Source organism: Lepidothrix coronata, unplaced genomic scaffold (assembly GCF_001604755.1).
Source record: "Lepidothrix coronata isolate B3197 unplaced genomic scaffold, Lepidothrix_coronata-1.0 Scaffold152, whole genome shotgun sequence".
NCBI classification, from domain to species: Eukaryota; Metazoa; Chordata; class Aves; order Passeriformes; family Pipridae; genus Lepidothrix; species Lepidothrix coronata.
The window spans coordinates 335,448-361,598 of NW_016690332.1; the positions used below are offsets into that span (position 1 = coordinate 335,448).

General features: G+C 37.4%; 1 protein-coding gene across 2 annotated transcripts; it reads right to left on the reverse strand.

Moving 5' to 3' along the window:
- Positions 1-404: 404 nt before the first annotated feature.
- KDSR (3-ketodihydrosphingosine reductase) lies at positions 405-26,151 on the reverse strand. 2 transcript variants are annotated; one of them, XM_017828775.1, is made up of 10 exons: positions 26,006-26,148; positions 18,443-18,532; positions 17,253-17,309; positions 12,390-12,455; positions 12,146-12,241; positions 10,885-11,076; positions 9,043-9,126; positions 6,153-6,236; positions 4,186-4,287; positions 405-3,835 (listed from the first exon to the last, which is right to left on the reverse strand). In XM_017828775.1, the coding sequence occupies exons 1-10, from the start codon at positions 26,111-26,113 to the stop codon at positions 3,716-3,718; spliced, it is 999 nt and encodes a 332-aa protein (XP_017684264.1). In that variant the 5' UTR covers positions 26,114-26,148; the 3' UTR covers positions 405-3,715. The 2 variants fall into 2 exon arrangements, with proteins under 2 accessions (XP_017684264.1, XP_017684266.1); XM_017828777.1 differs by lacking the exon at positions 6,153-6,236 and having other exon boundaries at positions 26,006-26,151.

Consider the following 26,151-nt stretch of genomic DNA (forward strand, 5'->3'; position numbering starts at 1 on the left):
ACATCTATCCTAACTATTACTTCTGTTGTTTTCCACTAGGAAGAATGAGCATTGCTTGGCTCCTCAGGATTCATAAGCAATTCCAGAGAGCACAAGCACTAGTTATATACTGGCAGCACCTCCAGCAAGAAAGGCTTTGTCAATTTAATCTCACTTTCATTATGGTTTGGGGATGCTAGGTCTGCTGACAATTCCCAGTTGAATTCTTTACATCCCTTTTTACCTCTGCCCTAAGCTGCTAAAATGGAGGGATATACTGCCCCCTCTGCTGTGCTACACAATTAACAAAATCCTGTTGATCTCTAATTTAAAAAAACCCCAACAAAATAACCCCCCCACCACATCCTGCAAATGAATTTAGCCACTACTCTTCATCCTCTAAAAAGAACTTAAAAGTTACAGGCTTTGTTGATTCTCCATTTATTTTGAGAAATATAAAATATGAAAACTAGTTTACAGTTCTGGCACAAAAAATGATGACGCAATAAGCACGAAGTTTCTTTTTACAAATAACGCTATATATCTTTACCATTTAAAAGTGCCTAGAGTTTTTCACAGCAAATAAAGTTTATTTACCTATGTCTTTTTTTTCTTAGTAAAATATTAGATCTATTTAAATTGCACGTGAACACCTTGTTGAAGTAAACTATAAGTAAAGTTATAATAAATCTGTATGTAAAGCAAGACAGTCATTAGAAACTACATGGAATGGAAAAGACTATCCAAGCCTAAATCGAATCCTAAAGATTGACCAAGAAAACGAGACAAGACACCGACTGATATGGCACAAGTGATTAAATTATTGACAATTTGACAAAAAGTAATAAAGCCTATGTGAAGATCTTCACGGATTTAATACACGGCTAAAACATTTCAATGCAGAGGTTTTGTAACATTTAAACTGGCAAAATAGTTTTTCAACTGCTAAACATTTTTCCACAAGATTACAAGGCATCTCCTTCACTTTATATTGGACCTTAAAATGAGTACATTGGTAAATAGAGAATGTGCATAAGAAAACAAAATTTACACCAAAGGTTGCTGTAGTTGACAATTTACCTTGTTTTGACAGTAAAAGAGTTGAGAAGTTTATCAGTTAAAATTAACATCAATAACTTGCAACAGCAGAAAATAGAACATTGAAAAAAAAGATTATTATTCTTGATTCAAAAAACTTGCCTTGTTCCAATTTCCACAATTGCTGAGGGGTTCAACGTAAAGTTTCACTGTCAACACAACTTACACTATGCAAAATTAGGTGTGAACTGAAGTCTCTGTAGATCAGGGCCAAAACTTTCACCCAGTAGTCTTACTTCTCCTTCACAGACACTTGCACTGAATTATATCAGTCATTATTGGGAGGACTCTTCAGTCAAGAAGTAGTGAGTGGTGATCAAAGATGCCAACCTGACACCTTTAGAGGCCCAGCTGCCACAGTGTCATGTGTGCTCTGACCTTCTGGATTATGTTTCTTAAATGCAAACCCTTTAGCATTCCAAGCTGACGATCCAAAAATTCAAGTATCCAAAGGCTTACTGGTTTTAAGTCCTGACTTCCAAGCTCGTGCTGATATCAAGTAATTTACAGAAGCATTTTTTTCAAACTAGAGCACAACTGACTCACCCATTTTGGTATTTTTTTGCAGGTGGTCGAAAGAGTATTTGATTTTCATCAAAACAAGAGTTAACGTCGATCGTAGGATCTGAATAGCATTAGGTTGCTTTAGGAAACACAGCGATGTTGACAATGGATGTGTGATAAATGCTCCCTTATGTCATTCACATTAAGCAGCACAGGAAATACATATGCACACTAGATTTCTTTGCACTGAAGCTGAGCTGTTTAAAAATGCAGGAATACACTCTGTTCTCAAAATTAGCATTATATTATAGGCATGCACAACTTCACATATCTAAACAAAATCAGGAGGCAGGACCGAAAACATAGGCTTCATGAAGAATTCAATAGTGCCTCAACATTTGCAATCTAATGGAAGTCAAACCACTTAAAATGATAGTGCCAATGTGACTCCCTTTGAAAAATATGTTTGTAAACCAGGTATTAAAGCAAGTTTAGTATATGTGAAGAAAATTTAAAAGTGGTTAGCCTAATTCAGAGAGGGAAAATAAATCACCTCAATAAACTACATTCTAAGGTTTTCCAGTTAACCACCTATTACTTTTCATCTCAGTTTAATTGAATACCTCTTCTTAAATAGATATAGAGAATATCTTAACAAAAGCAATCAAATTTTGCTTATTTTGGTTGTTAAATACTACTTTTAAGCAAGTGAAAGTGCCCAGTTTTACACATAATTTTAGATTCAGAGTACTGAATGAAAATGGAAAACATGACATCGAAAACACAGCAGTGCTAACAAATACAAAATATGCAGCTTTTGAAAAAAAAGCAGCTCACAAGGCACTTACTATAGTGGTCCATTTAATAAACAGTATATATAGTGCACCCTTAAAACATCATTGCTATGCATCAAGCTTTTCAGTGTTGAATGAGATTTATTAGAAACAACCACTGGGTTCTGTGTATTCTGAAGCAGCTATTGAGCAGCCTTGTTTCATGTTATGTAAATGAAACAAATTAGAAGTGGGTCATACAAGGAGAATATTTTAAATAATTTCTCATGTGAAAGCTTTTCCATGTAGTGATAAAATGAAGTGTGGAAGGCCATTCTGACACACACCTCTCTTCTCCCTCCTGACACTTCTGCCCTAAAAAGCTACATTCCTGCTACTGGAAGAGCCTGGCATTTTAATTACAATTGATTCTATCATCAACTACTTGTTTGGCTCATGATTTGCAGCTTTGAAATAATGTGCATTACAGTAGCATTAAGCTACTTTCCTTTCCAGAGCAAAAACTGGCAGATTAAGTATCTGTAAAAATTGTACATTGTTTCAATGGCTTAAAATGCTGAGTCATAATCAACACATTTGATACTGGTAAGATTTTTTTTTTTTTGTTGTTCACAACATACTTCAAAGGCCAGAAGAGCTACAGACCTGATCACATCTCCTAGCATTTCTCTGTGGGAACGGGTTCTTCATCTCCCTTTATAAAGTATGCATATATTAAACCATACTTTTTAATTGCTCCCAGACTGAGAAAGCTTGGATCATACAAATGTATTTGCCATCTCAGGGTTTCCACAGTCACATGTTGGATAGAATAAGGAAAGCTGTCATTGACAGAAGGATCTGTAGATTGGCCAAAGAAAAATTTAACATTCTAAACTAAAAGCAGTCCCAAAACATTATCAAAAGGTATCAACTTGTTCAGGGGACTTCAATCTATTTCAGCCTGGTCTGTCATGGTACTTATTTTGTCCATAAGCACCAAAGTGAGAAAACTTTGGTTTTCTCACCAAAGTGAGAAAAGTATTTGTCCAGAATTACCGCATATAGTCCATTCTCAAATTCTACTCTGCAGATCACTTACAAGCTCTCCAAATTCTCTCCAACTCAAATCATCAAAAAAAAAAAAACAAAAACAACTATCTAATCCTCATTCACATTTTTGCATAGTTTGGCATTTTCTGGAGTTGTACTTTTGCTTTCTTTCATAGCTTTTGAGGGGACTCCTCTGTCACACAGGCAAGTACTTCCAGTCTAAATCCTTCAGGAGCAAAACTGAGTCCCACTTAAGCAGCTAGCTGTCCAGGACTGGTTGACATTCTTCTTTCCACTCCAAATAAAGATTACTCAGTTTTATCTGCACTTTCAGATTTTTCCCTTTGCATCATGCAGCGACGAACTATGCTGTCAAAACTTCCTAGGTAAAATAGGCCAATGATTCGAAAAATGCCCATGCAAACAACCTGGAAACAGAGAGAAACATCTTTCAATTAATTTAGGATCTTGGATTGCAGCATATTATTTAGTCATGAAATGAAAAAAAAAAAGTTCTAGGCAGGTGTGTTGTATAACCTCCAAAAAACAAACTCATGAAAACCAACCTAACTATGTAACAGTTCAGGCCTGAGTAGCAGGGGGGGGGGGTCTTAGCTCACCCACCAACTTCAGTTTGAAAATACTACCGCAGTTTTCAAAACCTGTCAGTATTAACAGCCATCTGATGAAAAAACATTCAGCATTCACATAATGTTCTACATTTTAAAGTATTTTGAACTATTAAAAATTATGACAACAGGGCCTTCCCAAATCTTACCTGCTGGAGACCTTCAGTAATAGAAGTAACTGGTGACATTCCACTTGTCAATATTGACAGCATGTAACCATCTGATCCAACTGAGCTGTTAAAGTTCCCTTGCTGGATGGAAGGATTAAGAAAACAAAAAGGAATTTACCCAGTTGTGGCAAATCATGATGTGTCTTATTTCAACAGTTACTCCTGATGGACACAGATGACTGATATAACTAACAAGAAATATTTTTATGTAAAAAAATATTACCTCAATTAAGAATCAAAATATTAAAAAATATTTTGGGCTATACAGCAACATTCCAAAAAGCATTCACTTAAAAATGGACAAGGAAGCTAACCTGTCTTTAGAGAGAGGTGTGCTAAATTGCTGCAGATTTTTACAAGATATAGAGGCTCTAAATTTCTTCTTGAGGCATGCTTAAAACAGATGGTGGATAAAATGCATGATGGTCTTCACTGTAAGCACATTTCAGAGACAGAATTACACCCTAACTCTGTCAGGCCACCAATCACTACCCGAATTGTGTAATAAAATACAGCTTGCATTTTGTTAAAATTAGTTTGCTTATCACATGAGATTTGGTAAGGGAGCGTATTTCAGATGTTAGGTAACAGGTCCCTCTTCATCTACATCAAGGATTTTTAACGTGCTCTCCTCAAAATTGCGAGACACAGCCTGCTAAGCACTTCAGCTGGCAGAAAAGGGGGGACTGACATGAGGAAAAGGTTTAGTTGTTTGGTTTTTAACTACTCATCAGTAAAATTGCAGTTCTATAGCTCTGACTCCCAGGCTTCTCCCATCTGTTTCCATTACACTTTATGCTGGAAAACAGACTGTCTGAAACAGTGCAGGACTAGATCTATGGAATGCGGAAGTGAAAGGAAAAGGTGGTGTTCCCAAATCAGGGTTAGGGGTGAATCTATGCAAAGCAGTAGAGGTTATTAGATTTGATTATTTCCCAGCACACACCTGAGAGGCCTGCGAGCACACAGATACATTCTCATTTCTATTTTAGTCTCTCAGTTGATGGCTAGAGTGCATAAAGATCACATCTGAACTAATATATGATACAAAGTGCTGGAAAGTATGGTATAGAAATACCAGATTCTTAAGGTCAGAGAGGAGATTAGTTTTCTTTAAACATCAAAGGACAATACTGTGTTGAGGTAGTACTTGCTTTTAAAACTCACCACGCCAAAATCAGATATGATTTTGTGTTTATATGCTGTATTTGTGAAAATACTGTAAAAACTTCAAAACTGAACACCTGCTGCAGATGTCTCATTGAAGGTCAAGAGTATTTGGAACTGCAAAATAATTGCAGATTTTAGGATTCAATCAGTGTGCTTTATGATCATGAAATTTCGTCTTTGTTTCTTTTCCGAGGTACTCTGTTAAGCATGCAAGCGTTCCCTAGCACAGAACATTGGAAAAAAAAATCCTCAGAAAAGCAGTACACCTTTATCACTAGGAACGGCATTTTATGTATTGTAATCACTCATAAATCGCATACTTTAGACAGCAAAAGCCAAAAGAGGTCAAAGGCCTTCCTTTATGTATAATTATTTTTATATGAACTCATCTTCAAGAAAAATAAGACAGTACAACAAGCTTTTGAGGTTAGACAAATGGTATTTGATACATAAAAAGTCAATTGTTTAGTGCTTTCAAGAAAGTCATAATCTACCTTTGAGACATTGCATCATACGGATGCATCATTTTATTCTGTCTATGTACAACTTCAGATACCTTTTACTTTCAAGAGATTGTATAAAATCATTTGTGGGTGCAGTGGCAAAAGAAGAATAAAGCAAATAAATAAATCCTGTTCAAACAAACCAAAGAGTACTGTTTTGTGTAAATTGGTTTTGCATTTAGCTTAGCCATTATCTTATGGTCTTAAGCAAGCATGACATGTGATCCTAGCCTCTTCAACACAGGACATACTTTAGAAACACAATTTACTTACTATGGCATCTTTGACTATAACTCTGGCAACTTGTTCTGCTTGGCAAACAGATGAAGTTTCAGAAATCAGCTTCGTCTCTAAGGGCTTTAGTAAAAAAACCACCAATATAAGTTTAGCTAACACCACACAGGAGAGAAAAATATGCATGTCAAATTTTAGTTTTGGGTCTTTTTTCATAGATGACATCACTGTTAGAAAGTGGTATCATACTGTCACCTAAAACATACACTTAAAGATCATAAATAATAGTCTAATTTTACAAAATTTTGCAAATTTTTCCTTGAGTAGTACTTTTTTTGTATATAGTTTATTACTACTATGAAATGGCTTTTCCTCCCAAGTATTTTATTCTCAGTAGAAGTTACCAAAATGCTTAAACTACTTCTCCTCAACACCTGTGTTAGTCCATTTATGGTTTTTTTGCCAGAAATGTAAGTAAAAGATAGGCCTTAAATATTTTAAGATCCTACAAATCAGCTTGTTTTTTTTTTTTTTTTAATTTCTCCATCTCCACACACTGGTATCTACCAAAATCCATTTTATTTCTTTGTGTTTTAGACCATTTATACCTTTTCACCTCACTAGAAGAAAGCAATTATGACAGTTATTTTAGCAGTCACAATTTTTTTCACCAAAAAAAACCCAAACAAGTTTAGTCTGTTACAAAAACCAATGGCAAAAATATGCTTTAAGGTATTTAGAAGCATGTTTGTCATTAATGTCCTTTTAACAAATAAAATTATTTGTTATAGAGATAACTGCCCAGGAAATATTTAAATGCTCAATATATCTTAGAGACAGATGGTTCCACTGATGAAGCAAAAACAACGCTAAATTAGGGAGAAAGGAGTATTGGTTGCAAGTTCACTTGTAATGGCTAATTCAGTTACATTTAATAACAAAATTTAATTGAAGCATTTAAGCCTACTCAAATACTGGGACTAGTTTAATTCTCAGATTTATACTTTAAAAAAGCACTTCCAGGGAAGAGCTGAGCAACTACAGGTTTCTCACTATCAATTTGAAGTACTACAGTAATTAAATTTCACAGAAACAGGCCTATTTCCAAATATCTGTAGAATTACGAGTTCTGATTTCATCGACCAGGCTCACTGAAACTTTTTTTTTTAGTATGTGTATTTTAAGGGGGGTGATCAGTGTCTTTGCCAGCAGAAATCACATACAAACAACTTTTACATGCTTTCCTATAGTGATAGGATTTGTGTCATCAGATCTCCGTTTCATAGCCCTTATTTATTTTTAAGGTTATTGGCCAGTATCAAACAGATCTGAAAGAGATAAAGGGATATCAACAGTAACTAAAATACTGCAAGTTTGGGAAAAAAATAGCAGCTGTTCTGAAGCAACAGCTAAACTTAATGACTGTAGAGAATAAGGCAGGCAGAAATCAGCCATTTAATACTTGATCTGGCTAGTCAGCACGGCTGTCATTTGTAAAGCAGTTACCTCAAAACAAAAAAAAGCTAATTTTTAAAAACACAGAAAAGCTGTATCCTAGTTCCTGATGTTTTATTTTACCACATTCAACGATTACAGAGAAAAATGGCCCAGTCCTAAGGAAATGCAAACTACAGAGGCAGATGTTCTAAGCTAAGTAGTATTAAATAAATGCCACAACAAATGACTATCTGAAATGTCAGAGTAATGGAATGTTTCAGAGATTTAAGGTACACCATCATATTAGGAGCAAGTCACCCGGAGAGTTCATGTGGGCTAAAACAAAGCATAATTCTCTCCTTAAAAGACAAGACTTTTTTGACAAATAAGATAAATCTCCCTGAATCTCTTTTAAAGAGAAATCTTAGATGAACAATGCATTCTGCTGGTGACTGTATTTCCCTGAAATAGGCTATTATGAAGAATAAAATCCCAGAGAATATGCAAGCTACACAAGTATCTGCAGATGTCTAATTCTGGCACTTTATGCGGATGTGTGGGAGTATACATTTAATACAGAGTATCTGTATCAAGAAATTATGAAGTAAGAATTGTGTTATACAATCCCTACTGATTCCTATTCAAAGAGTGAAAGACAAAATGGAATGCAAACCCAATTTCCAATTATACGTGATGGTGCATGTTGAAAAGATGCTTGAAAAGATTATATCCTTAGATATCAGATTTCTAGTTCACAGTATGCAAACAAAAAATAAGATAGATTTTTCTCTGGTTATCTGATGCTTTGGTCTAAATGGGGCCTAAATGTGGTTTTTGGAATTAATACTTCATATGTATGGATATGGTAGATGACAAGAGGTGACTAGAGGTCAAAACTTTCGCTTTTAAGGTAATTCAAATGAAAAAGGCCTACTGCTGACACATCCTTCTAAAAAGTGAGACAGTCATTTCCACTGCAAACACAGTGCAAGAGAGTTTCCTTTAATACTAAAGAACAGCCATTATGGAACTGGGTCATTATATACATTCATACAGCATGGTTAGGCTGGCAACTGCACTGAAAGAACTGAGGTTTATTTTGATCTGTCACAACAACTGCATATTATCAAAGATGCAAAATATGATTATTATATTTGTTTTATTAAGCTTTAATATCAAAACAGTGATTTTACAGTTTATTATTCCACAACAATATTCTGATTGTATGCAGGAAGACTCTGCAGTGCTTCAGATGTTAAAGGCAGGTAGTTCTTCCATTTAAAGCTAGAACAATAAACTACATGAAATTATCCTACAAGCTATATAACTCTGAGCAGTTAAAAACTGATGAAACTGAAGTGTTTATAAGTACTTCTTAAAATCTTAATATGCCCTGATTTTAAAAATACTATAGAAATAAATGAAATATAAAATGCATTGCTTATAATGAAATGAAGCTTAAAAAATTCAGTATTACTGAAGGACAATTTACCTTTGTTTTACTTTCTTCTGCAAATCCAGGTGTATCGGTATCTGGAGGATAGGCCACCGTTACGTAGACATTATAAGGTTTTACCTGTGTTTTACAAAAGCATTAAGTATTATCTTAATACTGACAGCCTTTACATGTCCCTCATGATTTCACTGATTTCTCTTGTACCGATGAAATTCAGGAAGCATGAATTCAAATTGCTTCTAGTGTTAAATATTCAGCACTTACAAGACTTGCAGCTTTGTCAAGTGAAAAAACACAACAGCAAAGATTTTAAAAAGGGGGTTGTGGTGCTTTTTTAATAAAAGTCTGTAAAGACTTTGCAAATTATTTGATGAATCTAAGACATTTAGGAGGAATATGAAAGTAGTTTAGGTTTATAATTTTACCAATTTCAGTTTTTAAAAAAAGACTAAACTATTGCCAAACACCAGTACCCAACATTTATAAACACAAGGCCAAACAGGCTTTCACTGGGGCACATTAACAGGCTTTTCCCTTGTTGTTTCCATCAACGTATTTTCACTGCTGGACAAATAAGAGAAAATAAACAACAAAAACATAAAATTCAAATTTGTTATCTTTAAGAGGCATACTCAAGTCACAAGGCTTTTCAACCCATGGTAAAAACTTGCAAGAGGTCAAAGTCTAAGGAGACAAAAAATAAGTAGAAAATGTGAGGAAAAATGGAAGGTCTTACGTCAAGGATTGCATTTAGTTATGTATTTGTATGTAAGTGTCATGGAATTAATACCCCTTAGTGCACTACTATTCTAAAACTAATACAATGCAAGTCTGTACTCCAATGCAAATAAAAAAGCTTTTAATGAAAATATTAGAGAGGGCTATGATAAAGCAAAGTGTCGTAAAATATTAAGCATTTTTATTTATTATGAAACATTCTATATTGAAAACACTGAAATACCACATCACAGGCCCATAAACACTCTATTTTTAGTCTTGAGTAATTCAGTCTTCACAAAAATATTTGTCACCAGCCTGAAGAAAGACCCTACATTTGCGTTGTTCTATTTGGCAGACCAGAAGTGACTAGAGTCAGTTTTAGCACACATTCTTATCCTGAATAAAGGCATACAACAGGGACTATGCAAGGGTCTAGAACTAAACACAGGCACTTTTTATATAAACACTTAGCAACTGAAATATACATTCTTAACAGAAGAATAAGAAAAGTAATTTTCAAATCAGTTTTATCTGTCTTACTACAACGTACTTACCAACCTTGCTCCACTGAATAATGAAAAGGGTGTTTGGTTTTAGTCAGAACTTAAGAATAAGCTTAGATCATTGCAGTATAAAAAGCTTATATGTATCAAAATTTAGAAGGGTGAACCACTGTCAACACAATTTTTTTTTTGTGGCCAGTCATCAAATTCTAGCTTGCAAGTATTACTGTTTCATATGGTTCACATACCACTTACCATGGACTGACAAGCAAGGTGGGAATCACCAGCCTCCCCCTCATGCATCCATGTGATCTTCGGTATCATTCTGCACTTAGGACTTTGAAGAAGACTTTTACTCAAGTCTTAAAAATCAAGTCCTTTTAGTTAAAAGATTAAAAAAAACGTCTGCACATGTGGGAGTCAGTTCTAGGAACAGATTCAATCTATTCCCTCTCATGCAATTGAAATCATCTTAGTTTCTGCAACCCCAGGCGAAGCAACAGGAATGTACTGCTGCCAAAAAAGGGCCAACAGCACATGGATATTAGCAGTGCTGCACAATGCAAGAAACAACTATTTAAATGAAAATGTCCTTCACTGACAGTTTAAAAAGAATGTTTATAATCAAAATTACTTAAAATTATTGCACACATACCTCCATTTGCAGGGCTTCAGCCAACCCTCGAAGAGCAAATTTTGTTGGAGAATAAGCTGTATAACCAAATAGGCCTAATTGCCCAGCCTGAGATGATACAAACACAATCCTTCCCATTCTTCGTTCCTTCATGGTAGCGATTACTGCTCGACTCGGGTACACACTACCCAGATAATTGACTGCCATTAATCTCTGTACAAACAATATTAACATGGTATTTGAGCCACAGATCCAGCTGTTTGGTCTTACTTATCAAAATCCCCCTATTTCAGTCTGCTTTAACAATCAAGTTCACTAGATCTGTAGTTCTATCAGCTGGTAAAAGAAACAACAGTTTTTTATTCTACAGCTTCATAAACTTTTATAGCTAAAAAACTCACTTCAAGCCAAGAGAAATCCTGTCTATCTTTAAGTCTTAATAGCATCCAGGATACTGATAATACTGTGAACCATATGTCCTTAAAGGAAAAAAGAATATTTGAGGGAAAAGCTAACCTGAACAATGTCCAGGAAGCAATCCATTTATGCATTATGTATGAAAACTAACTGAAAGTTTAAAGAGTCTTCTAAAACAGGAAACAGGAAAAATGCAATGTATTTATGCATTTCAGAGATTTTAATCTTTGCCAGGATAAGGAGAATTTCACTCTCTAGAGACCTAAAAAACAACTGATAGTCTATACAAGCAACAGAATGGATGATTCAGACTTATAAAAACTATACCTATTTAGTATTTTCAGATTAGTCAACATTATCTGTAGATGAATGGAGGTCTGAGGGCTGTAGGCATAAAGTAACCAAAATACAGATGGTTTGGGGTTGCTTTTTGTTTTTTCACCAGAGCAGCAGCTTCTCAAGCTGAAACAACTTCTGCACCTCACTACTGAACATTGATAACAGCTGAATTTTTCTTAAACAGCTTAGAAATATTTTTAAAAATCTTCGCCAGAAAAAAAAATTAAACTATGTGAAATTCAGTGCCTTTCACAGTGCCTTAACCTACAAAAATAAATGCCAGGCTTTTCTGCCATCTTGAGGACACTATGTCCCAGAAGGATAATTCACTCTTCTGACCCATCAATGGACTGATAGATGAGAAATTAGAGGCAAGCCTTGCAAATCTAAAGATAGTCTGACAGCAAGCACAAATCAAGTGTATTCCTACAAACTCTGCAAAAACTGCAGGGAATGCAATCTAATTGTTAGAATGCTTAAATAAGAAATTATCATATGATGAAATTAAAAAAGTATGCTCACTCACTTCAAAAGAATTCACTTCAATATCCTCAAATTTTCCTGTAACTGATGTTCCCGCACAGTTTACAAGCATGTCAACTGGCCCCAGCTTCTCCTGAGCCTGGAAAAGGGGACAGAGGTTAAGACACTTTTTAGCAGGGAAAAAACACTTCCTATATCACAGTATAAATTATAAGAAACTATTTCCAAAAGAAATACCACACATGGATAAGGCTTAAGATACATAGGTGAATCAGTTTTTTCCTCACCTGTTTTAGAACATTCTCCACCTGTTCATAGTCTTTAGACACATCAACAGAAATACAAAGTACAACCTAGAAAAGGAAAGTGAAAGAACATTGTCACAACACACAAAGTCCAGTAACTGTTGAGTCTCAGCCTTTCAAAATGAAACAAGCCCGATGTCGTATCTTTTCCAGAAAAAAAGTCTTTTTGACAGGACAGTTTGCACCTCTGCCACACTGGAGAAAGCAATCCTTGCTCCCTCCGAGCTCCTCCCCCTCACACACACATTCTAGTATAATAAAGATTACATTAAGAACAAATAAACACTTCATGATCCTCAAAGCAGCAACTCGTAGAAAACAGCATCTCTAATTTACTGTACTAAGATACACTATTGCCTGAGCTATTTACATGAAGTTTAGTAAAATCTATTTTAACTAAGACAATCAAAATTCTACAGTGATACACTTAACTTTCATCAGTGCTAAACAAGTCAAACCATTTGTGTGGCTTAGGTTCCTCTTTAAGAAAAAAATCTATTTTTTCCCCACACCGTAGAAGGGCATGGTTGCAGAGTGTTGCCCTGAAAGTGCAGCACCAGAAGTTCTGTTCCAAAATTTAGAAAGCAAGTGTTAAAAACCTGCTAACTTTAGTACTTGCAATGCACGCTACCTCCTTATTTCATAAAATATTTTTTTTAAGAATAGTAGTAAACCTAGTTGTGTACTGCTTCATGGGGACATGTCAAGGACGAAACTAAAATAAAAATTCTATGAGAAATTGACTCGTTGCACAGAGTTGTAAATAACTAAGAAGTGAAGTAATATTTACTCCTTGTCTGGAAATCAGACATTAAGGGGTTTAATTTGAAAGATACAGAAAAATTAAAATAATCATTGGCAAAGGATGAATTGGGGGGAAGGGGCAGGCAGGACAACAGAAAATAGATGATACTGATATCTAAGTTTTCTTGTCAGCTAAAAGTTAGGCCATTTCCTTGAAAGTTACTGATTACTTTCAGCAAGATAGTCTCATGATCTATCTTTTGAAGCACCTTCAAAATCAACTTCTGGCCAAAGCAAGCACTGCTTTTTTTGGGCTACCACTTACAAACTCTAAGACTGCTGCAAATGCCAGGTATTGACAAATAAGTTACCCTCTCTGCTAAGCCATCAACAGAGCTTCAGGGCAATTCCTCATCTTGAAAAGAAAAGAAATCTTCTATTGCAATAAAAGGGGGGATTCCTGGATTCTTGTTCCAACTTCTATATTCTCTGTTACTTTGGTCAACTATTTAAACTCAGAGGTGAAGTAAAATAAAGTTATCAGCAGTTTGTAACAAGTATCCTCATGACCACTTGTCATGGGAGCAGATGGGCACAAACACACACACACACACACACACAAAAGCTTACCACAGCGTAACTAACTGCTTTGGCAGCTAGTCATTTGTCAGTCCTGCCCCTGGTCAGACTGCGACACTTCTTAGCTGCAGAAACAGAATCTGCCTGCCATTCCTGTACAGCAGGTTGGCTATTCCTGCCTCCCAGCACTGTGTGTAGTTGGACATCAGAGTAAACTTGTGGCACAAGTTATTGGTGGGACTGTATGCATCTCCCCTTAAGGCATGTACTACATTTTGGAAACATTTATCTTTTCCGTATGTTTAAAAACAAAAGAGCAGTTGAATGCAAACAACATCGATTTATTATCTGGATGTCTTTGCAAGATCAGTGAAGAGTTTAAATAAATCACAGTTCTTAATCAAAATTGGAGCAATCTGTTAATATATCAGATTGCATAGATTATTTATGTCGTGAACAACACGCTCAGCAACTATCGCAACTTTTATTGACTACTATCACATTATACAATTCACCTCTCTGCTTCTATTATCATACGTTCTTTCTGCTACAATATATTAATTACCTTCATTACAAAGCATAGACTATAGATCCACATCTAGAACACAGAATATGCTACAAGAAATAGTCTAATATCCCCAGTTCTGCTCCTTACCATTTGTTTTAAATACTGCATGCTGTTGGATCACTAATAAAGCTTTCCCAATAAAGGATCAATTCAAGTCCCAGTGAAATAACTGGGAATATTCTATATTAGAAAAAGGATTTAAAAAATATTGAAAAAAACCTCTAATGGCAAGGATTTTTGTTCCACTGCACACCTATATCCATAAAAGCCACACCATCAGCACTCTACATCACATGCAAACACTAAAATGTATGTATATGTCAGACACTGGTTGTCAATGCAACTTGGTTTCATGAATGTATCCAAGAGCTGAACAGTGACAGCAACATGCCCAAGAAAAAAGTAATCTTTGCGGAGATCTCTGCGTCTTAGCTTGATATGGGACCATTTCATGTCTTCATCAGTGACACAGGCAAAGGGATCTGCAGCAAGTTTGCAGATGACACCAAGCTGAGTGGAACAACTGACAGACCTGAAAGATGGGATGCCATCCAGAGGGCCCTGGACAAGTTCGAGGAGAGGTCCATGGGAATCTCATGCAGTTTAACAAGACCAAGTGCAAGGTGCTGCACCTGGGTTGGGGCAACATTTGCTATCAATACAAGGCTGGAGGATAAAGAGATGGAGAGCAGCCTTGCTGAGAAGGACTTGGGGTTGCTGGTGGATGAGAGGCTGGACATGACCCAGCAATGTGTGCTTGCAAGCCAGAAAGCCAATCCTGTCCTGTACTGCATCAAAAGCAGCGTGGCCAGCAGGTAAAGGAAGGTGACTTTGCCCCTCTACTCCGTTCTGATGAGGCCCCACTTGGAGTGCTGCATCCAGCTCTGGGGCCTCCAGCACAGGAAGGACATTGACCTGTTGGAGTGAGTCTAGAGGAGGAATATCAAGATGACCAGAGGGATGGAGCACCTTTCCTATGGAGACCTCTCCTATGGGAGAGTTGGGGTTGTACAGCATGGAAAAGAGAAGGCTCCAGGCAAACCTTACAGCAGCCTCTCAGTACCTAAAGGGGGCCTACAAGAAAGCTGAAGAGGGGCATGTAATAATAAGACGGGGGGAGTGGCTTTAATGAAAGCAAGTAGATAGCAACAGGAAGAAATTATTTACTGTGAGGCACTGGAACAGGTTGCCCAGAGAAGCTGTGGATGCCCAATGCCTGGAAGTGTTCAAAGCCAGGCAGAGTTCCAGGATGGAACTCTGAGCAACCTAGTCTAGTTGAAGGTGTCCCTGCCCATGGCAGGGGGTTTGGAAGTAGATGATCTTTAAGGTGTCTTCCAACCCAAATCATTCTATGATTCTATGATCAAATGTAACAATCTGTCCATGTTATCCACTACCAGACATCATCCTTCTCTACACTCTTCCATTAATCCTTTTGTACAGCTTCTCTTGGTTCAGCTACTGTCACTTCCCAGATTTTGATCTGCTGTTCCAGTGCAAGCTCTGCCCCAGACTCCCTGCTTTCTCCGGTTCTGTTCTTTGCATTTAGATCAGGCAGGCTTCCCTGAGACCATGTCCACCACTCAACAACGGCTACAAAAGAGCCAGCCTACCTATCACCTCCACTGCCTACTGCTTAACCTGGTTGCAAGTACAAAGCTGCTTCTGCCAAAGCAGTCCTGTTCAGCCCACACTTGCTCAGCCTTGAAGGTACTTTTGGAGATTTTCACTGAAACTCCTATGAACATGCACTGAATAATACTCTTTTTAAAAGTCTGCATCTATCAAGCTTGGACAGATTTTAACAAGAACATCCTGACACAATGTTTGACAAGGGATTAACTGTAATGCTAAGCTTGGGAAACTGCTAGAGCAGCTAAAAGAAAATGGTTACCAGGATTTTTTTTTTTTAATGGGCAAAATACATTTTCTCCTCACCTCAAATGGCTTAGATTTTCAACCAAAGTTGATCTGAGTAAGGCAGCATGTACAGAAAAAAAATCATCTTGAGCCATTTGACAAAAATATAAGGAAGTGAAGACAAAATCTTACAAATGGAGGCATTAGGAAAATTCTATATAAACTAGTACTAACGTTATTGCCTGCAAATATTCAACTTCTTTCATTGTTTCTTTTCAACAGAATATCTAATTTATTAATTCAAGTCCCTTTTCATGGACAAATAAGTTGCTTCTATTTGTAATCATGAAACTAACTTAGTTACTAAGTGACTTTCATGATCAACAAAGTTCTGGAACACAAGAAAGGAGAAGTCAAAGATATCAACAGTTTCAATATTATTTCCCCTCTCCCTTCATTATTAGTACTGAGAAAAAATTGTTTTAGCATTTCGCCTTGAAGTTGCATGTTTTGAACACAGCAAGCTTACCTATTCTAAGTTAGTACTTCTGCAAGGTCTAAATCATTGCCTCTATGCACAAATGCATTATCTATTCAGCAAAGCAGCTTCTATGTTTATTAAGTCTCAGAACTTCACAAATTTAACTTGTGTATCTGTTACAGTACTTTGCCAGGAAAAGGAACACAAGCATGATGTAGTGAAATAAACCTGGGAACAAATATCTACACTTCTTTCCCAAAACAAATGCAAAAAGCAAGATATTTGTAGAAAAAAAAAATTGGTTCTTCCACTTCATCTTAAAGAATAAAATGCTTATCAAGTGACAGTAAATTGCACTGATCCAAAAAAGCATGCTACACCTACAGCTGAAGAAATCTTTTACTAAGAAAAGCAGCCTAACGCACTAGCTAAGCAACATCAAACATAGCAAGAGCTCAGAACATGTCATGTAAACAGTCTGAGTCTTGAATTCAAATACTGAGTCCTCATTTATTTTTGTCAAACAGTTTTGTTTTAAAGACAGGACTACAGAACTACTTTGTAGTGATTATCTTAAACAAAACACACAAGCCCCTCTTACCAGTGATCTTACCTGCTTGTCATTAACAGAATACTTTTCTATTTCCTTCTTTGTCTGCAACAGCTTGTTCTGAAATGGAGAAAAAGACAGCTAAATCATTGTCATTCTGAGAGCAATTTTAGTCTTCAGTACTTCAATAAGGCTTAAAAACATCCCCTAAAGCCCAAAGTTACCCTTGACTAGTTAAAGCATTTTAGTGTTGTAATTTTAAAGACTTATGGACATACGATCAAAACATGAAATTTATCAAGCTATCAGAGCTCACTTATCTGTTTTTCACTTAGTCCTCCAAAGCCAGTAATGACTTCTATAGATTTAATGCTTTTGTTCCATACTGCAGAGAGCACCTAATGCTGTAGAAAATAATTTTTCTCCTTTATTTTGGCTCTATTTCATATGTATGTGACATCACATAAACTTTTTTGAAGAACAATCACTGTCATGAAATCACAGTGACAAACCTAAAATCTGGTAAATTCAAATTGCCATAATCCTTTCAAGAAAAATTCTGTTAATTCTGACTACATTCAAGGTTATGCAAAGTAAGTTGTCTAGTGTAAGCCAATTATCAAAGACAGCTGGGACAGAGAGCCAAAATATAGTTATATGCTTTTATTTCCCAAATATTTTTTTTCTCTACAAGTAAAATAACAGCCCATTCCGAAAACAGAGTCATTCCAACTACGTCTGAATACCCTCAGTTAAAAAGACCCCAAACCAAAAAGAAAAACAAACCCGACAAAGCAATCGTTTTTCTTCCAAATCTTCCAATCCTTTTTCCTGATGATGAAGAGTTTTTCACTAGTAAAAAATATAATGCTGACTAGACACCAATATATTCTGTGAATTTTAGGAACTGTTTTTAATCCCCCAGTTGTCACTGTAGGGAAATTCTACAGTTTTAAAGAATATGGGGTTTTCCTGCTTTCGTCCTCTGGCACAGATCTAAGTGAAATAATGAATGCCATTAACAGAAGCAATAGCTCTGGCAAAGTTTTAAGGCATGCTAATCACAAATTCCATGTTGGGCTATGCTTCTTAAAAAGGCGGCCACCTCTGCTATTCAAAGGCATTAATTTGGAATGCCTAGGGCCCCCTTACAATATACACCAAAGAAGTATGAATAATTATCAATTCCAAAATTATCCCCACCTATATTTTGTGAACAGAGTTTAGCCAGTAGAAAATATACATACACTTACCTCATCTCTTGCAATCAGTGTTATGAAAGCACCTTGTTTATAACATTCAATAGCAATACATTTTCCAATTCCACTGGAGCCTCCAGTTACCTAAAAGTTATTTGAAAAAGGCAGCGTTAGTCCAATATTCTCATTCCTTCTCCCATATGTACAAGTCAAGTAAAATGAAACTTCTGAAAACATATTGAGGTTAAAATATTACACGATGAGATACAAATACAGAAGATACTGTTAGCTTACTTATTCAATATGAATGAAAAATATGATCTGAGTAGACTGATGAATCTTTGTTTCTACCCCAAACCCAGTTTTACCTCAGTGGCAATTTTTGCTCATTTTTTATGTCAGGCACACTTAGACCCACTCCCACGTCAGCGCTCTCACATGCTTTTGACTAAGTCTGTATGCTATTTCTAAAAGCATGTTGCTAGAAGCTTGAAATCACTATTAATGCCATAATAACACAATTACATACCACCCCTTCATACCTGTCACAGTAGAAGTTATTTGTAAAATTGGCAATTGTATAGTGCCTTCTGAAGATATCATCACATAAACATAAATAGAAAATACCTTCTTTCTTATTAAAGAAAAATTCCATTAACTCAACAGTTGTCTCTCTGTGGTATATTTGTCATTCCCCCAGTCTGGACCCTGATCTGCCCCTGTGCCATCCCTCAATTTCAATTTAGTGCCGTTTCCAGCACCTAAACTTCTGCAACCTTTTCTTCTTCCTCCAAACTGTAACACTGAAGTAGTCTTATATGTAAACAGGAAGTTAATATTTTGTCTATAGACAAATGCAGGGATGACTACAGTTGTCCATCACATGGAGGACACGTGCCAAATTATACCAATATACAGGTTAAGGTCACCTTACCACCTCTCTCACTAACCTCAATAAACCTAGCTATGAACTACATGTGGAACAAGATGCAGATAACAACCCTGCCCTCTCTTTTTGACTAAAATAAAAATGTCTGCCTGACATGCCTTTCGATGACTTGGATCATTCTCAGTCTGCATGTGCCTTTGGTTTTCAAATAGACACTGGTATCTTCCTTATATACCCAATTTATTTGAATTTTTCTTTAACAACATATTAAGAGTCATGCTGAGAAAATACTGGAACAAAATACCTAGAAGCAGTTATTGTAAAAAAACCCATGTTGATGAAATGAGTTAAGAAATACAAATTCCCTACTAACTGGAAAAAGATGAAATTCAGATTTCTCTGGAAATCATCATCTTTTGCTTTTTATCAAAACCTTGCCAAAGACTCCAGAGAAACACATCACCTCCATTTTAAGAAAACGGAGGCATTGAGATAATTAATGTAAGAGCAAAGATCCCAATGTCTAACTACACACCCTATCAAAAGCCTTGTGTCGTCTCCTCATTTGCCAGTGCCTCAGTTTTGTATTCAGAGATGCACTATCCACAAAATTCTTTCCACTCCTGGAGGCAGTAATGTCAGAACAGTCAGAAGTACATTCCCATGAGTCACTAAACTCTTCTTTCATTTGAGTATTTTACCACTTACTTTCAAATACAGCTTAGTGCATATCAAATAATCCCAGCAAAGACTTACAACACTATCCATGGTTTCTGGTTGGTTCATCTTCAGCCACAAATGGGCCAAGAATGGGTGTAACATCCACAAAGACTAATTTCAGCTCTTTAGGCTTCCTCTGTTATTAGAGAGAACTGCTTCAGATTAACTTCTAACTGACTCTGCAAGATTAGCTTCACACCACATTAACCTCTGAGGATGACTCTAGGATGCGTGTCCTGTTCTAGAAATGTGAAACCTGGTCTGTAGATTATCAACCAAGGATGACTGCTTTCAGGGTAAATGAAGATGGCAAGAGTTGCAAGTGTTAATTAATGATTTGGGACTTCAGCTGAACCACAGAATTAATTTAATGCTTTGTTATGGAAAGAAGTCACAAATACACTAAAGTTTTTAAAATACATTGCAAGATTTCAATACGTATCTGAAAAAATAGTGTGATACATTCGATCAGATCTCAGTTCCACAGCACTTGTGAGATGCTTCTACAGATTTTCAACAGTAGCAAGTACACAAGAACATGAACTAATCAAGGTGCATGGAAGATTGCTCCAATTCCAATTTTTGGCGTAGCACTGCAAGACAGCTGATTACTACCTGCACAAACTGGTGAGTATCATGAACAGGTCAACTACACCAAGTGCTTGAGGAATTTTCTGCAGGTGAAGGTACTGGCACCAAGTCTCCAGCTTGTCAAACAAGGCTAATATTCATTTCAGAAAGACAAGGCCTGAAGCCATGCAAGAAATGGAAAAAGGAAGTTTTTATTTACAGTCATACCCAAGAATACTGGATAGGGCTCATGTCAGATTGGTCGATGACAAAATGAAATATCAATTAGCTGGGAACTTTAGCATTTAGGTGGGAGGCTGTTACGAGCATGTGGGAGGTTGTTAGTAATATACACATTCTTCAGGAACGTTAACCATGAATGCTAATGTAAAAAAAATCCCTAACACTAGTGAAAAAGTTAAGTCGGCCTAAGCACATCTATGAAGTCTGTTAGGTAGCTAAGTTACTAACACAGATGCTCAGAACTAACAGAAGAGCACATATCGACCCCATTAAAGATGACATTATTATGGTAACTTACCATTGTGGCCAATGGTTCTACACTGTATCTCATTTGTATCCAACATCTGAATTGCCACTGATCCCATTTTTAAATTTCACTGTAACCCAGCATCAACGGAGTTAGCAAAAACAAAAAATCTGGTCACTGCAACTCAAATCACAGACTGATTTTTTGACAAGAAGGAACAATTAAATCCTAGTATTAACTCAGATGTTCAGAATGCAGCACTACCAGGTCTTAAGCAGTGTTATTGAGCTGTTTCTATGTTTAAGAATATGTCAAACTAGCTGTTCACAAAAGCACCTGGCTCCAACTTCTGAAGCTACAATTCTTGATAACAGAGTTCAACTTTAGGGTTTATTTCCCCCTTATAAATGGAAATAGAGGCATGAGGTCCAGCGAATTGCTCTGAGTTTCAAATCTGAGATACTGGAAATTCACTTCAATTGATGAGACAGTCCAACTCCAAATCAACAGAATTGTCATCAGGAGTGATCAAAATCAAAACCTAGTATGGTATCTCCAACAGAACTTATTAACTTTCACTTAGAACTGGATGCAGGCTGGCTTCATGCTTTCAGACAGTGCTCCAGTAGAAGGTATTTAGTTCTACTGAAACAGAACATCCCTTTAATCTGGCATAAGTGGTTAGGATGCCTGACTAGACTCAAAATGACCTCCTGTCAAACCACGTGGATGTATCCAAACCACAGATCATATCAGCCCCAACACAGGAGCTACAATGTCGAGACACCAAGATTGGCCAGCCTTAAAGTTGGCTGCAGTTATCTATCAAGTCACTCTCTACGCAGAAGTGGGGAAACTACTTCTGGACTAAAGACAACCCATCTGCAGGAGGATTTGGCATGACCATCCTGAACTACATTCACATGAAAGGGTTCTTGTCAATCTGCACAGGAGACAGTGCCAAGTAGATAATACCTTTACATTTCCTGCCATTGCTAATCCACAAACTTTGATAAAGTGCATTCATAACACTGAGATCTCAGCGTTTTGGTGGTTTGTGTTGGAGTTTTTTTGGTGTTTTTGTTGTTTTGTTTTGGGGGTTTTTGTTTGTTTGTTTATTTTCTTTTTTTTTGGTCACAAATTTCAACTTGGTTTTAGAAAGATTAAGGCTGAAACAAGAGGAGGGGACTACCAATAAAATTTCACCAAAGATAGCTTTCAAATGTCACTCAGGAAATTTACAGAATGCTGCTTTTGCACTGACATCTTAAGTTTTTGTTGCATTCTTTTCCATCAAGCACAGTACCTCTGTAGAAAAAGGAAAAGAAAAGGCACAGAGAACATGTATAGAACAGGCATAACATCCCTGACAAAGGGCAGTTAAATGTGATACAAGTGAGTACAGTGCACATGAAGCAGTGGTGACTGTCTTATCCTTTTTTTCATATTCCTATCTACCATTATAACCAGCTACCAAAATAGCTTACTCTTACAGAATCGACAACATGTACTAGTATGCAGCCTAAGACCCAAGGAGAGAGTTAAAGCCAATGGCAAAATAAAAGATGTATAAAACAGTCTTCTGAATTTCAAAGCATAGAGAAGTTCAGCACAAGGAGCAGCAGCTCTACAGCACAAAAGTAACTTTTATATCCTTTATTTGAGAACATTTTCCTAGACATGCTAGAAAGAAAAAAAAAAAGAAAAAAAAAGTAGTATTAAACATCTAAAAGGCATTCTGTTTAAAATAAGCTGAACCTGATGCCTTAGCCAACTTGAGAGAAATCCTTTTCATTTAATGATGCTAAGTGGGGCCACAAAAATATATTGCAGATATGGGCAGAGGGGGAACCCACAAGATTAGACGATGAGTAATTCAGAGTTCTGCAGACTCTCACTCTGAATAGCAGTCCTATTCTTTTCTAAGAATAAGAGACTCTTATAATTCTATGATTTCTCCAGAAACCATGTCTCGCCTTACGCAGCAAGTGTAAGAGTCATGCTTCCATCATGCAAATGACTCTGGGAGAGGACAGAGGGGAAAAACACACAAGTTTTCTGCTTCCAATTCCTATCCTAAAAGGCAGGCAGAGTCAGTTACTTAGCCATAATTCAAACATCTATTAACCATAACTGTTAGGAGTGAAGAAAAAATATTTTTTCTGAAGGATTAGAAGTGAAAAGAATGCTGACTTCAGTTGAAAATTCTACAATTGGTATGTAACAGCCTCTTAAGTTGCCCAATGATCTTCCTTCAGGAAAGCAACAGATATATTTTCATCATACTTTCAACAGGCCCCCAGAAAGAAGAGTTTGTAGATAAGACTGATTTTTTTCTGCTTCAGAAAAGCAATTTATTGAGGTATATCCTGAAAAATTATATTTACTGTGCAATGACAATCAGTCTCCCTCTGAAAGGGCTTAACCAGTTAAACATACGATTTGCAGGTCTTTATTCTTTTATTTATTTCAAGACTGGGTTTAACCGAGGCCTGATACTTAAACAGATTTTGCTGGTTTTCTGTGAGAAGACTTCAAAGAAGTCCTTAGATAATGCTATGGTCCTTAAATATTTTTATGAAGTCTCTCAGTCATTTCAGTAGCAGAGAACATTTACTCCCAGCATATGATGAAAGAATTCACTTCATACACACAGAGTGGAAAGCCTTATTGAACAATATTTCTGATTTACATTACCATCATCCAATATTTTTCTTTATGCATGACATTAGAAAATTTGAAATCCAAATGTACAAGTGTCCAGCATTATCAACAGCATCTACAAATCTAAGAAGTAGTGAACTCTGGAACAACTGTTCCATATTTCATTAGTTTTCATGAACACTTTAAGAGCATAACTGAAGTCAAAAATCAAACAAGTAATTCTGCAAATGGTGACACCAATAAAACTCTCTGCCCGCAGATTTCTATTTGCGTAATCAAGTTAGATGTATCTACAGCCTTTTCCTCCATTAATATATTCTTGTACTTACTTCTCTAGCTAAACTCCTAATTTTATAAGACATGCAGGAATACTGTTCTTTAGACTTCCTCTTGTACCAAATTGAACTTAACTGCTAATATAATTAGCAGCAACAGCTACAGGGAGGCTTCTCCAACAAGAACATTCTCATAATTTTCAATGTGAAATTTTTTAAATGAAGCATTCTGATTCTGATTAGAAGAACCAGCAAAATTAACTTTTAAAGTGTTTAATCACTATACAGAATGAACAAAGCTTTGGATAATCATTGTATATATAAACAAAACCAAACAAAAAACCTGAAATAAAATCTATTTAACTTTTTATGTTTGCTATTCTGTTTCTTCATAAAAGTCACAGAAGACCCTTAAGTCCCATTCACCTTTGCTTTTGCACAGTACTGAAAGGTTCCTCCTTAATAATCATTACTCTTGTGGGGAAAGAGCCATAACCTGAGAATCTTAAAGCAACCTTGAACACACCTCACACAGAGCATGATGCTGTAAAGCCAGTAACAGCATGCAAGTAACACCTACTGCATAAAGTAACTTGGAAATACTACTCCAACTTGGACAGATCTAAATTACTCTGAGGACAGCTCCATCCTCCAAAGAGGAACTCCAAAAATAATAATAATAAAACCCCAAACAACAGGCATCATACAGAGCTCAAGAAAGAAAAAAAAACACCAAAAAAATCCAAACCCCCACCAAACAAAAACCCCCCAAACAACCCCCAAAACCAAAATCTAGCAACCAAAACCTCAGAGTATCTGTAAACTCACTTATACCTAAAAGATCTCACTTCAGGATTATCTCAAACTCCCACTCTGATAAAAGGCATCTCCAAGAACTACTCACCCTTTAAAGTAAATTTAACCAAACAGTATACTACATTTTCTCTGCACAGAACATACATACCCTGGGGAGTTAGAGCTGAGTTTAAAAAGCTGATGCTAGGACTATGAATCTTTGAACTGCTTAACTCATTTGCTCTTATGCGTCCAAATTCATTACTTTGCGACCCACCTGAAAGCACCTGGGCAGTGCTTCCCTTTCCTCCATCCCCCTTCCCCAAGCCACAAACTCACACAACTTCTAGTGCCCTACCACTCACGGACTGTTTTAACAGCACGTTCTTCTGAAGGCTTCTTTCTAAAGGCTTACTTTCTACTACCTTGTCAAAATACTGCTCAAAGGCATCGATATCTACGTGCTTAAAGATGAAAAGATGCCCCAGTGCCATCTGACCACTTCCTTTGTATTATTTTTTTTCCGTTTCCTCATACCTGGCTTGGTTTCTTAGACCACGGAAACAATACGTTTTTCCTTTTGTTTATGAGCGCACCCACCAACCCTACACCCCCCCCACACACTTAAATATCTTGGGAGATGCTAACAGGAAACAAAACTCGAGGTAACCGGTGACTTGGAGAGCGCAAAAGGAATGCCTCAAAAAGCCAGCGTTGAGACTGGAAGATGGTGACTCAGACCATCGCCTTAAGCCAATTGGGACACACAGCGGTTGTCAGAGCCATCGGGACAGGTCATTTCCTTATCACCCGGGACTTGTGGCTCCCGCGTTTTGGTAGCTCGGGGTGTCACCGCCAGCTCGCCAGGATTCCTCACGATCCCGCGGGCACCCCTGGCGCTGAGGCTCCCCGGCCGCCAGCCCCTCCTCGGGCACGCTGCACCCCCAAACCTTCCTTCCCCGCCGAGATGCTCCCCACGCTCCTGCAGCGGGATTCCCGCAGCCACCCCTCTGGCTCCTCCCGCAGCCTGCGCCCCCATCTCAGAGGGAGCGGCTTCTCTCCCTCCGTCCGTCCCCTCCCCAGCGGACACCATGGCCGGGGGAGGGTGGCTCGGAAGCCCCCCCGCCTCCCCCAGCGCCGAGGCCGAGCGGCGGCGGCCGCCCGCTCCCTCCTCCCCCCGGCCCCGTTCCCCTCCCGGGGGGCGCCTCCCTCACCACGACGTGCGCGCCGGGCAGCTTGAGAGACTTGGGGCTGATGAGCGGCGACACCATGTAGAGGAGGAGGACGAAGGCCACGATGAAGGCGGCGGCCAGGAGCAGCATGGCTCGTGCTGCGCCGGCGGAGACGGGGCGGCGGTCCG

Coding starts and splice junctions, on each gene's coding strand:
- KDSR (XM_017828775.1), bottom strand. CDS start 26,113: ATGCTGCTCCTGGCCGCCGCCTTCATCGTGGCCTTCGTCCTCCTCCTC. Junction 12,242..12,389: donor TGGAGAATGTTCTAAAACAG/GTGAGGAAAAAA, acceptor CCCCTTTTCCAG/GCTCAGGAGAAGCTGGGGCC. Junction 3,836..4,185: donor TTACTGAAGGTCTCCAGCAG/GTAAGATTTGGG, acceptor CTCTGTTTCCAG/GTTGTTTGCATGGGCATTTT.